The 14,536-nt window shown below is 38.8% G+C and overlaps 1 protein-coding gene across 1 annotated transcript; it reads right to left on the reverse strand.

Moving 5' to 3' along the window:
- Positions 1-2,191: 2,191 nt before the first annotated feature.
- FAM118A (family with sequence similarity 118, member A) lies at positions 2,192-10,862 on the reverse strand. Its single transcript, XM_010181043.1, is given in 7 exon segments — positions 2,192-2,277; positions 3,505-3,537; positions 5,800-6,085; positions 6,827-6,955; positions 7,829-8,050; positions 9,355-9,607; positions 10,816-10,862. Coding segments are annotated over 7 exon segments (1,056 nt in total).
- Positions 10,863-14,536: the final 3,674 nt, after the last annotated feature.

Here is a 14,536-nt window from a genome sequence, read left to right on the forward strand (position 1 = left end):
CACAGTTATGGTCACAGACAAAACAGGTTTGACTTGGGGAAAAAACTGATTGAATTTGTTACCAAATCAAGTAAGAGTAGGGTTGCAGTCAGTTCATCACATGACGTTTCTGCCGCTCCTTTCTTCTCAGAGGGACTCCTCACATTCTTCCTCTGCTCCACCATGGGGTCCCTCTCACAGGACACATTCTTCTGTGAATTTCTTTGACATGAGTCCTTCCCACAGGCTGCGGTTCTTCACAAACCGCTCCAGTGAAGAATGCAGTACTTCAGGAACAGCCTACTCCAGTGCAGGCTTCCCACGAAGACACAGCCTCCTGCTCCAGCATGGGATCCTCTACATGCTGCAGCTGAATCTCTGCTCTACCACTAACCTCCATCACTGCAAGGGGACATCTGTAGTCTCACCCTGGGCTGCATGGGAGTCTGCTCTGATGCATCTCCTCCCCCTCCTTTCTCACCAACACTTCACAAAGACCTTGGCATCTGCTTACATTTGTCTCTTGCATCCCACTCCTCTCCCTGCAGCAGGTTCCCCAGCAGGTTTTTTCCCCACTTTCTAATAGCAGTGATACCACCATCCCTGATCGATGTGTCCTGGGTCAGAGGCAGGTCTGAAGCTTCTAGCAGCCTCTCACTGGGCCCACCCCTGTAGCCCCTCCCCTGCTACCAAAACCCCACCACACAAAGCCAATATACGTACTAAAACCCAAGTATGCTTTCCAGTCCGTCAAGCATTAAAGACAAGTGGGTATTTTCTTCTAGGGTAGAAGAGACAAGAGTCAGTGTGCGTGCATCGAGATTGCTTTTCTAGGCAAAATGTCTTCAGATTTTTACCTACTTCAGAACACGGACAAAGACTTCCACACAGCAAAAACTCTGCCCCTCTCAATAGTTATTAGTCTAGAAAGATGCATGCACCTCACTTTTAAGCTTTTCATTTTGCACCCATACATACTAGAGAACAAGCAGAAACTGTTTTTCTGACGTGGGAGTAACGAGTTAACATACCACAATTCACAGAGAAAAGCCATCTGACAGACCATCACTTCCACTCCCTGTAAAACCTCTCTATTGTGTGATGAGATCTCAGGGGGCACAACAGATAAAATCCATAGCGAACATGAGCAGAGACGCCTGACCGAAGCAACCATCCAAGACTGCCAGATGCACACATGAGAGTAATCAGAAAAAAGAATGGTCCTGAACACGCTCTCCTGGAGACACTGACATGAGAAGCAGCTGATTAGAAAATTGCAGAAGATTATCCATGTTTGCAACTGGACGGGTAATGATGTCAGTTTAGTGCTGAGACAATTCAGTGGTAGATGAAGTAACAGCACCTCAGATTAAAACAGTTTATCCAGTACCTAACCTTAATCATTTGATTAGTTCAACTTAAGTCAACCGACACACTAGAAATTGTCTACAGGTACACAATTAGATACTAACTGGTTTTAATTCTGCTGCATTAAGACTATCCATTATCTGCTTTGTGGTAATAAGCGGCATACTTTTATGATTTAAACAACTACTAAAGTATTTCCATAGAACTACACTGCAAATAAATCAGTAAGCCCACAAACACGTAGGGAATGTCCTTGCTGATAGATTACTATTACAACCTTTTCTCGCCATGTGATCTCATGCCTTAACAGAATGACAAATGGAAACAAATACTCATGCTAAAAGTGTAAAATAAGCAGGTTATCATGATGCAGGGGTTCTATAAATGTGAAACAACAACTCCTGTTGCTAACAGCTTAGAGATCCGAATCTTGCAGGCAGCCTTGTGCTGACAGACCCCTAAAGAATTCAACCTCCAGCAGCCTAACTGCACTTCAGCTGAGGAGAAAAGAATAAAAATCCCTTTAACTTTAAATGCAACTAACAGATAGTCACAGGTATGCCAAAAGTAATTTCTGACAAATTCAAACCTCACCTCTGCTGTGGCTTCACCTTGGTAAGAACTTGGTCCAACTGTCTTGAAGCACAGGCAGAGAAAACTTGCACCTGCTTCTTAATGACCCTGCAGATGCAGTTTTAGTGGTATGGAAGTGCCTGGAGAGTGACTAGTGTGACTCTCAAGCTTTACATACATTACACATTTACAACTCTAGAAAAGAAAAGGCCAAGATGCACAATTTTTATTCCATTAAAACTTTCCACGCAGCAGATGAAAATACATACTGTTAAAAAGCTGCTGATTTGATCCTTTTAGGAGAGCCAGCACCATTTCCTCCTAAAATCCTTTTAGCACAGTCCACACATGAGGTTCCTATGCAGAAAGGGGGAAGAAATATTTTAACATTGCTACATACATGTGCTTTGTATACTTTTTATTGCAAGCACCAAATATTAAGATAAACACATTATGGGCCCACTCAGGTTACTGTACTTGGATTCTGAATTATAACACTAACCCTACCAGAACTTTGGTACTAACACAGAGAACAGGAAGTAGCCAATTATACAGCTGCCTCTTGAAGAAAATAATTCTTGATTTTGTGTGACAATGCCTGTGGAGTGCACAGGTGAGAAGCTTCTTTAACAAGTTTGGATCCCTTATTCAGAGAACAAAATTCCTGGTGTGAACTACTGTTGAAAGTGTAAAAATGAAAGGAATGGAAAAACCTTCAAAATCAGGATTAACTCTAGATACATTTTGGGGGAGGGTGGGGTGTACTATACAAATAGGAGAGTGCTAGTAAGTTAGTAAAGGAGCTTTACGTTAAGTGGAACCGGAATAAGTTATGCTCAAGTTTTTGCTTTCTTCTCCACTGATGCCTAATTGTACTTTACAGAAAACTCTACTTTATGAACTCATGTGAACAACAGAGAAGCTTCTAATTGGAATTACAAAAGTTATTTCTGACTTCATACCTGCCCACAAGTATCTTGGACCTTGTGTACTTGATTGGGAAAAAGTGAGGGGGGTTTAATCTCCTGCAATGCCAAAGACCCTTATATGCAATAATGAAATTATATTTTTATACAATTTTGGTATTATTTATATGTTAGAAGTGTAATCTTTTTAAGATGAAGTGTTGTTTCAAAGGGAAGTTTTGCTATTTTATACCATAAATTGGAATGCATGGTCTAAACAATGCTTAGCTGAAAATCCACCTTCAGTACTACATGCTTAAGCTCAAGACTCACTCTTCTATACCTTCTTAAGAAAGGCATTCAAAATAGCCAAATGAATGTTTGGAAATTTAAGTCAAAACCTCATGGATGTTAATATTCTCCTAGAATACTCTGATCAGCATTAATAATTGTTTTATATACATTTTCTGGAGCATTCCCATTCTCTCATTTGTCATTTTCTTGACAGCTGAGAGCCAGCAGTTATCTGCTACTGTGTAGAAAGAAAACAAGAGGGTAAAGAGAATCCATTAAGCAGACATTCAGAGATAAATCAGAGCACTGCACAACAATTACTTTGAGACTTATTTTTAACTATCTAGATTATGAAACTTCCTGTAAAAATAAGAACGTTACTTACCCAACAGTGTTGTGCTGTGCACTCAATCAGCATCTAGAGAACTGCAAGAAACAGCAACAGCCCAAGTTAGCATCCAAAAAGTTTTTATGCTTTTATGCAACATCCCAAAACAGCAAGATTGTATTTAGAATCATAGAATGGTTGGGTTGGAAGGGACCTTAAAGATCACTTAGTTCCAACCCTCCTGCCATGGGCAGAGACGCCTCCCACCAGACCAGGTTGCTCAAAGCCCTGTCCAACCTGGCCTTGAACACTTCCAAGGAGGGAGCATCCACAGCTTCCCTGGCCAACCTGTGCCAGTGTCTCACCACCCTCACAGTAAGGAATTTCTCCCTAATATCCAGTCTAAATCTACCCTCTTTCAGTTTAAAGTCATTACCCTTTGTTGTGTCACTACCTGCTCTTGTAGAAAGTCCCTCCTTAGCTTTCCTATAGGACCCCTTCAGGAACTGGAAGGTCACTATAAGGTCTTCTCAGAGCCTTCTCTTCTCCAAGCTAAACAACCCCAACTCTCTCAGCCTGTCTGCATAGGAGAGTTGCTCCAGTCCCCTGGTCATCTTTGTGGCCCTCCTCTGGACCCACTGCAGCAGCTCCATGTCGTTCCTATCTTGGGGGCCCCAGAGCTGGACACAGTACTCCAGGTGGGGTCTCACAAGAGTGAAGTAGAGGGGCAGAATCACCTCCCTTGACCTGCTGGCCACTCTTCTTTTGATGCAGCCTAGGATATGGTTGGCCTTCTGGGCTGCAAGTGCACGCTGTCAGCTCACACTGACTTTTTCAACCAGCACACTCAAGTCCTCCTCAGGGCTACTCTCAAGCCATTCTCTACCCAGCCTGTATTTGTGCTTGGGTTTGCCCCAACACAGGTGCAGGACCTTGCACTTCACCTTGTTGAACTTCATCAGGTTGGCATGGGCCCACCTCTCAAATGAGGTCAACAAGATTCTGAAGTCAGAGTACAGGCCCTCTTCTTGTAAGTATTATGCCAATCTACTGATGGAAAAGGGGAGCATTACAGTCTAATTTTGCAGTTACTTCCACTTAGCGCTTACATAAATGTATATCCTACCCTGTTTTGGTATCAAAGGCTCTTTTGCAGTAAATCCATCATACTTATCAACAGCAGTATGTCAAAGAACAGACTAGCAGGCTGAAGCTAGCTCAGTATCTGAAACTGCACCCCAACTTACTTTTAGGTGTCTACACTGCCAACAAACTTCCTGAAACCTAGATGCTCTGCTAAATATTTTTATAGACTTCACTGAAAGAAAAATCTAGTCCAGTAAATATGTAATATTCATCCAGTTAAAAAAAAAACTATTAAATAATTTGGGCATACACCTGCGGTTTTCTTTTAGAGAGGGCAAGGGAAAGGTTCTTGCTATGCACCACTTGGGGATAATTTCAGACAAAACAGTTTCACTGACATGATAAAAGAGCTATGAAACAGTATTCTTCCCAAGGTCATCTACATTAGTTATTTTCTTCAGTTCTCTGGATGACCCATAATAGAACTCTTCTTCTTCGGAAAACATTACAGAAATATCTCTTCTTCCACATACAGCTGTTGTTTTTCTCTGGTTTTGTATTAAAAGCTCCTTAGTGTTACAGGCTAAGGAATTTTATAAGTTGAGACAAGAGGATGGAAGGTAACGGAGAAGGGAACAGGTAAATGGACCAAGTTAGTAACATTTAGCTCCCTGTCCATGCAAGACTTACCTTCAGCAAAGGTATCGAGTCATTTCCCCTTTTATCTTTAAATGTCCTCTGTAGAATGCCATCCACTGTCACAAATGGAGCATTATTCCACGGTCTTGTATTTTATTGTCACAAAACATCATCCCCACACTCAAGTTTTCTCCCCATTCAACCTGTGTTAAGCCCAACACTACTGGGGGTATTGACTTAATTTCTGATACTATGCTTAATCAGATATTGTGGCTCAACCAGCTTATCCCACCAGTTAATTCCTTCAGTTCTTTTACTCTCTTTTACTGACATGTCATATTTCATATAATGGACTGGAACAGTCCCAGACCAAAAAAAACCAAACCACAAAGAGTAAACATCTTAACCAAATGCTAACAAAAAGACAAATTCAGAAGTAAGGATTAAATTTACAAGAGTCCACACAGACCTTACAGAAAATTTGGTTCCCATCTTGTCATGTGTTCCAACTCTGCATGCTATTCATAAGCATAGATGCTGCACAGGTGTACCGCTAGCTACACATAAGGTCAACACCTCAGACCTATGAACCTACTCAAAATGTTCTTATTAAAAAGGTTACATTACCTGGACTTCTCTGCTTGCAGATTTGAGCAGTCAGATCTTGCACATACTCTGGGAATTGTCCAAAGCTGTCCCCGTAAGACACTACTTTTATTCCATGCAGGAGCATATCTGCCCGGAGCTTAAAAAAGTGGTCTTCATTTTCTTTAAGCACCAACATATAATGTTCTAAATCCATTTTGTTCTTTAGAGTATAAAGAAAAAGAGCTTGGAATATCTGATCACGCAGGGTCTCTCCACAGCCCAAAAACAAAAACGACTTGGTTCGATACAAATTTTGAAGAACTTCCTGTTAAGAAATAGAAACACACAAGAGCTACATTTACTTCACTAGTCAAAAGGCCAAGAGAAGAACTCTTAAAATACGTCAGATTTCAAAAAGAAGCAGAGCAAACATCACCATTGAACTGAATTAAGCATATTTTAGGATCAAACTGACATTTTATATGCATGGTTTCTACAAAAAAAATTTATACTCCAAAAGTTACCATAAAAAATGAAGTATGTATGTAAATATTTTCAGTAAAGGAATTATAAATAAAAAGAATTATGACAACAGTATTGGGCTCCCATTAGATCAAACTGTAAATAAGGAAAATTAGTTTTTTTGACCAAATGTTTAACTTCTCAAAATGCCTAGGATATGACATGAAGTCCAGGATCCAGAGCTGGTAACAGCTTAAGTCCCTAAGACAGGAATTCAAGCAATCAGATGCTGATGAATCCTTGTACTGGTGTCTAATGTTTTGAAGCTAATGTTTTGTCTTCTTCCATGAGACAAATACAAAGAACTCAAAAACTATGGCATATAGCTGAGGGTTTTGACTGTGATTTACAAAGAAGCAATAGACAAGAGCACACACTGCCCCAGCAAAGTAGCTGGCTTTCTGAAGAATACTGCCACTTTTCTGGGTCCACATTGTTGCGTCTATACGATATGATAAAATCCTAGCCTAAGGTAATGTGTATGCAGTGATTACAGTAAAATACTTTGGCACAACATAGTAAAAATTTTAAAGATCACACGAACCATGACTTCAGGATCTTGAGTAACATCTTTATATTCTGAGGGCTCTAACACCATTCCACAAGGATCTGTATATAAGCCATGAATATGAAGAACTCCGTATCTTATATAACCTCTTGCCCACTGAAGAACCTAAAGCAAATCACGCAAGTTACATTTGTTACACTGTAATAACTGAGATTTTTCAAAAACAGAGAGCTGTCTTAACTTACAAAACCACTTAAAGCAGTAGTAACTTATTTTGCACTTTCCTGCAGCAAGAGATAATTTTAATTACTAAGCACACAGCTTACTTTAAATTATAATAAAGAGGTGACCGCTGATACTGAAGATATCACTGGCTTTTTGGTCTAAACAAGCATTCAACCAAGACCCAAGTTCCAGCAACACTGACAGAAAATATAATGTCCGAGGTTTGCTGCAACAGAGAGGTTTTTCCCCTCATAATAGCTAGGGAGAGTTTTATGTTGTGCTAGGACAATGCTATTATTATTTCAATTTGGTTTATTTTAATTATTAAGTAGTCTTTATCTCAAGTGACGAGTTTTTTTACTTCTACTTTCCTCCTCCCCATCACACTTGGGGGGGGGTGGGCAGGAAACGAGTTGAGCAAGTTAACTGCATGGTGATCACCTGCATGTCAGGTTAAACCACAACAAACATGAACAGCAAATTAGTAACCAGCTAGGTGAAATCGTATGTGTGATTGTAACAATTACTTCCTATAATTGAAATAAGTCTGTGGGGTTTTTTCCAGGGAGTGTGAGGGGTAACTGGTTAATGAACATGTCACTGAAATTTTGTTTGGTAACTTTTACCAGATTATTCAGAATAAAAAGACATGGAAAATAAATGTATGTGCATCTGCTGTTAGCTTATAGATATGCTTTACAATGAAGAATTTTTAGTCTTGACAGTCTTCAAATGGGGAAAACATCTTTCAATGAAGCTTACGAGCTGCCTTCTCTTATAAGTCGTCTAAACATTTTACTGCTGTCATCATACCTTATCCTTATCTTTCAAGTCTAAAGATTCCATAGGTTTACCCTGTTGCTGACCAAATATTTCAAGTAAATTATCATAGTTTGTAGTCAGAACCATTGTGCCTCTCTCCATGAGTCTCAGGATTGATTGCAGAACAACAGGATTCTGAATGTGTTGTTCTAAATTATCAAACACCTCCATTATGCAATCCTGGAAGAAGTTGGGCTTCGTATCCCCAGTACGCTGAAAAAAAGGAAAAGATGAACACTTCATAAGGACCACATGCACCACTATAATGGCCTCCAATAGAAAACTCACATCATTTACCTACTTAATGCCAAAGTGTTTATTTAAAAGAGGGCTTACATAGTATATCAAGCATAAAGGTTTGAATGCACAAAAACATCAAAACCAATCACAAATCACAAAAACCAATCAAATCAAAGATGCTCTTGCCTCCACTTAATGTAGCTGAAAATAATAGTCTCTTTTTCTCAAGGAAGCTTATAACACAGGTACAATAACCAGAACTATTATGCTACAGTTAAATCCTTGCTCATCACTTCTAAACACATAAGAAGATATGCTTTCCTAGAAGCATAGGGTGCATTTGCCCAGAGTATCTGCTGAGACTGACAGGAACTTGTAACAATTCTATAAAATATACAGATTTCCTATTCAATGAATTGTATTACACACAGAATAAATGTCTGTTTATAAGCTCAATATAGTTACTGGCCTAACTGCATGGAAACCTCACCTTTCTCAATATGTTTTTACTGCTTTGAAGTTCGTGTACTAAAATTATAATTCCCAGGATTCAGAGTTTGGGATATACTATTAGAGGGTTGCTTTTTCCTTTTTTTTTTTTTTTTTTTTTTTCTTTTTTTTAATTTTCCTTGGTTCTTGGTTGATAAAAAAGCATTCATCATTAAATCTGCTGAAAGCCTACCCATACATGCAGACTCATCCCAGAAGAGAGAGGCAGTTACTACACTTTGCCTGTAGAGAAGCTCATGACACGTTGCAAAATGCTCCACACATCCTACAGCTCAGCATTATGTATGTCACCTTTATTATTTCAACTAGAAGACTTGACAAACATATTAACACAATATGATAATTTTTGGAACACAAAAATGAACTGCTGAGAAATGGGGCATGTATGGACTGTCTTCAGGGAAGTGTGAGCTGCAGTGGTGAATATGTTTGTGTGACCTAAGGCTACCAGGAGGTTCAAGATCTACCTGTATTTTCATGGTCTCTCTAGTTTTAGCCAGCAGAGCTATATATTCCTCTGTCAGTTCCACAAAACATCATGGAGAATAATTAATAGTCAGCTTGCATTAATTATGAAAAAAGCTTTCTTACACTAAAACCCATTTTTAGACTCTCCAAAATGTACAGTGTACTGTGTGATTACCATCAAAATTTCAGTCTTTTTCCAGGAAAATTACAAGTACTAGAAAGCAAGAAAGAACGTTTGCCGATAACAAACTAAAAGTATTTTAATTTTAGAAATCAATACAAGTTATAAACACACTCACTGGTGACATTTTCCTGATGAGATCATGTGCAACCACAAGCAGGTCTCTATCTTTGGCTACTTTTTTGCGAAATTCAGCAGCATCACCTGGATGAAGCACCTCCAGCTCTTCAGCTGCTTCAATTACAGCCTCAATGCAGCTTCTCCAGGAGCACAGCGCTGGGATTCCTGGTGCTACTGCAGCACTTACTCCAGTTCCAATCACAAGAAGAAGGTCCGGAGGCTGCTTTCTTATTAGACTTTTTAAGAATTTTCTTTGAAAAAAGAAAACAAAAATCTTAAGTTTTTTACAGTGCATTTTCTAACTTGTCTGAAGATCTCGTGACTGACTCACAAAGTCCATGTGAACTATGTGCTTGTGCAAAATACTAACCAACCAAAAGCCGCAGAGCTCTTCACTTAGAACACAGAAGAATGGCACCAGCAGCCGTTCACAGCCTTCCCCATACTGTCAATGTACTCTGTTTTTGATGTTTTAGGCAAGTAAATGTGCATAATTAATTTCAGCCATAAATGGGAACAACTTCAAATCATTAACGTCTTTGAGATCCAAATTGACAGCTACAAATTTTCAGACCACTGGGCTTGCCAAACACCAATTCAAATGAAATTCAGAAAAAATAGTCAAAGGACTGTCCAATGATTTGCTTAACACATGTCTGTCAGAAAGCAACTCAAACTATTTCAATGGGACAAGTCACAATATTTCAAAGAAACAAATTTTTGTTTTTCCGGGAAAAAGCAGTATCTTTTATTCTCATTTTAGGATATATGAGCATAAGAGCAGTCATGCCTGTTCAGATCAAGGGGTCATCTAGCCCACTATTCAGATGTCATTAACCACAATTTACTCTCAAAGGCGTGCATTTGGTTTTATGTCAGTGTTCACTGCATAAACCAGCACAAAAAGCTGTAGAGAAAGCCTGGCTTTCATGATTACTTCACAAAAAAGTGAAAATGCATTTAAACCATACAGTGAAATCACTGCATACAAACAAAGATTTCAGTAACACAGAACCTTACAATTCCCTTGAACATTCAAAACTACCATTACAGATTTTTAATTCCTGTTAATCTGGCAATATGGATGTTTAACAACTCTTATTTCACAATCATCTGAAACTATCTGCTAAAACAATAATGTTTAACTTGAAATGGCCCCAGGAGAAGCAATTAAAGAACATGGAGATATGGTTGCTAGCCAATGCCTACATAGAAGATGTTGCTGATAATCCCCATGCCTTCCTGCTACATGCAGTACAAACTGTTTCCTCTCAGCAAGTATATTATTTATTCCTCCTAAACAGCTCACCAAGTATGAAGCACATGGTCAGTGGAGAACCTAGTTTCTGGGATCATTTCAAGTTTTCAAGCATGATGTTGTTCTCATATCCAATTTCAGACTGTGTTTTCAGATTTTTATTAAGGGCCAGTTTTGTATAACCTTTGCAACACAAGTTACCTGGATTTCTGCTCACTTTTAATTGTTGGTTGTTCTGCTGAATCCATCTCTGAGCCCTAAGTAAAACAAAAAGTAAAATAATTATTAATGCTTCTACCTTAAAGAAGCCCCAAGTAAAAACCAGATTAGAATGACTTATTTCTTCTTATCAAGTATTTTAAGCTCAAGACTCCACATGTCACATCCCAGTTAAGCAACGCACTGACAGAAACAAATCTGACAAAGCATGAGCACGTAAACCAGCCACGGCTCCATTTAAGCTCAGTTGATTGCCATTTTGAAGCTAATGGAGATATGGCTATACATGCAGCTGAAAAATACTCGTGTCTAAATGCAAGAGAAAATTTACAGCACCTGCTAAAATGTTAATTCATGTCAAATAAATAAATGCATTTCTTGAATTTTTTTCCCATAGTAATCAGTTGATTCAACCAAGTTTGTGGAAACTGGACTTCTGCAACACATAATGATCATGAGAGGCCCTCTGCCATACACCTGACTACACTACCAGACCATATAAAATGAAAAACTTTTTATTTCAAATACTTACTGAGAAAAACTTATTACTGTGTGACCTATATTGTCACTTGAACTGACATCTCGTTCAGTTGAGGTCACTGTCCTAGAATTGTCAGATTACTTTTCTAAATGTTTTCCTTTTTTTTTTTTTAATTTGACTGCTAACACTTTTGCATCATTACTGTTTGCCAACAGATAACCCTCTATATTGACAAAATTGAAACAAAAGAATGCCAGGAATTAATTTGTCTTTTGCACAATTTCAGCATTTTCTGACTGGTAAAAAGCTGTGGTTTTTAGACAATATAAACCAAAGAAAGAACAAAAAGTAAGAAGTATACTTTCAAAAATCACAGAGAACATACAAATCTTAAATTAACAAGTAGTACAAGATCCCTCTGTGCTGTGTGCCTACAGCTGCTTCCTACTTACTATTAAACAGATGAAAAACATTTACTTTCCTGAGCGAAAAGTATCTTTTCCCAAAACCAAGCTGATATACAAAATAAAACATTTAATTTAATGTTTTATTTAAAAAAACACACACAAAAAAAGAAAAACCAAAATCAAACCAACCTTTACAAAACCAATTTTGCACAGGAACCTGGAAGAAACCCACTTTGAGCTATCAGACACTTCTAGAACAACAACTACACAGAGAGATTTAGGAGCATTGCGTGTTCTGAAGAACTCGATTCATCCTAAAACAAATGCTCTAACATTGCAGACATGATACAAATAGAAAAAACACACTTCTCCCCAAAAGACAAGTTCATCCTTTACTAGAAGGATACTAATTAAAACTGTAAAGCCAATTAACAACTCCTATTTCTACAACACAGCTAGTTTACCCATGCAAGGTATTTAAGGAAAGTAACTACCATTAAGGTGGCTGCTAAGATTCTCACTGTAAAAACCTGTGGATTATCATCTTGTGTGCCTGCTCATTCTAAAAGACCCAGGAGAACCAGAATCATAAGTGAGGATGTGAACAATCAGTTCTCTTTAAACCAGAGAGTTCAAATGAAAACTGTAATTCTAGTTCACCACAACTCTGCAATACAGTTAGAAGGCAGAACAAGTTTTACCTATTTACTCAATTAATTAAAACGTATGGTTAAAATCAAGAAAAACTCAGCTGCCAACTGTAAACCTAACTCCACTGGAGTTACTCTAGGTTTGTATTGTTAACAACGTTACAATTGTGTCTAGTACACTGACGTCCGTGAAATCACAGAAGCATTTGCCCAGGGCTCCATGCTGTAAATATATTAAATATAAAAAACCCCAGAAAAATGGTGCCTAAATAGTCACAAATCTGATCTCATTCATTTGACAACTCAACAGAATTTATGCAGGTAATCCTGGCTCTCTCCCCATCCTGAAGTCCATACTGTACGGGTATTTATTAGCTTTATTTTGTGCCTGTTGTCTCTACACTGGATTTGTGAGCTACTATAAAACAACTCCTCCTTGCAAGAAGCTCCTTCATCAGGAGTAATATCCAAAATATCATCCTTCTATAACAACCCCAAAGTACAGAAAACTTTATTTTACTCTCTCTCTCTCCAGCTATTTTCTCAAGCCAACTTAAATCTAAAGCATAAAAAGGACTGCATCTTGGCAAGAGAATTTGGCTACAGTGTCGTCACCTGAAATCCCCAAGTTTCATTACATTAATTCTTGGGTTTGTTTTTATAAGGATGTCTTTTTTGTTTGGCTTTGAAACATATCTTAGTTTGTGGTTGTGGAGATTACAGGCTGCAGACCTTAATCCCTCAAACAAGCATTCTGCCAGGCCCTATGGCTCATAAGGCTACTCGCCAGCTCGGGTTCACAAGCTGAAAACTCACTTTGAAGCAAGAGGCCCAGGTTTGGAGACCATTTGACTGATTCCCCCCACTGCCCCCCCCTTCCCATCCGAAAACAAAAAACCACCACACAAAAACCCAAAAAACCCCAAACAACAACAAAAACCCCACCCTGTGATAGAGGGACATTAACATTTCTGAGGAAAATGGACAAATCTCTTCGCAAATGCGCCCTAGATGTTTTTGCAAGTGGAAAACTCTTTTGTTGTTGTAATATTTTGTTTCTCCATGCTCCTTTTCTTCACTGACAGTATCCTACAAAGATGCTATACTATCATGTCAAGAATGTTAGCACATTTAAAATTCAGAACAACCTGTGTAAAACAAAACACTTTACATATGAAAAAAATACTGAGTTCACAGTGCAAAAACACCACATGAAAGAAAGTGCAATTTATTTCTTCTGGAAATGATTGTAGTATTTTACAACCTCATCCAGCCAAGTACTGGGGAAAGAATTCCCATGAAAGCTTTAATAATTACATTATTAGTAACTTTCCAAAATTAATAAAATAAGCATCTCACCACAGGATGCTGTCAGTACCAACATTTTAGACCTCACTGTTTTCTTTGATCCCTTAAGGTTGCTTTCTGGAAACAGAAACTGTACAAATAAGTGACAGCAATTATCACCGACATCTAATAGCTAAATAGCTGCAAATGATTTTTCAAATTTCTCCATGCCTTTGAGTACTGAGTAACTGTGACCAGTCTTGAATATTCTCTTATTAGATGCAATCAACTCTTCTTCAATGAGCATACCTAGAGAAATAGAGGACCTGGGTACCAGCATTCAATACTGGCTTACTCTGAAAGAGACACACTGGGCTGACCAAAGGCAGATGCGGTTGCTTTTCAGCAACCTCTCCCCATGGCAGCCTGGAGATCAGACCCCACTGAAATCCAGACAAGCCTGAAAACGCTGAATGGAAGCTAGGTCTTTCTTCCAAACGCACGCAAGGTTCATCAGAACAAATTCTAATTTCATATTTTCTTCCTGTTCAAGAACGTAAGTTTGGTTTAAAGATCTACCCATAAGAAGAAACTGACTGAAACTTCAAGCCAACGGTTTGATTGAACCAAACGATTTTTTCTAGGTAGCGTTAAACATGAAAACAGTTACATTTGAAAACGGCCCAAAATAATAAACAGAAAGGAAGCATCGGGTAAAGGAAAGTCCTTTCCCCCTACCCACCCCCTGTACCCGCTGATTGTCTTTGGAATAAAAAGGAGCATCGGGCTGGGCAAGATGCTGCCGAGTTAAATTCCCCGTCTCCCTCCGGTAACCGAACCGGCGTTACCCCGGCGCAGCGAGCGGGCACGGTGAGAGC

The sequence above is a fragment of the Mesitornis unicolor genome, unplaced genomic scaffold (assembly GCF_000695765.1).
Source record: "Mesitornis unicolor isolate BGI_N332 unplaced genomic scaffold, ASM69576v1 scaffold14670, whole genome shotgun sequence".
NCBI classification, from domain to species: domain Eukaryota; kingdom Metazoa; phylum Chordata; class Aves; order Mesitornithiformes; family Mesitornithidae; genus Mesitornis; species Mesitornis unicolor.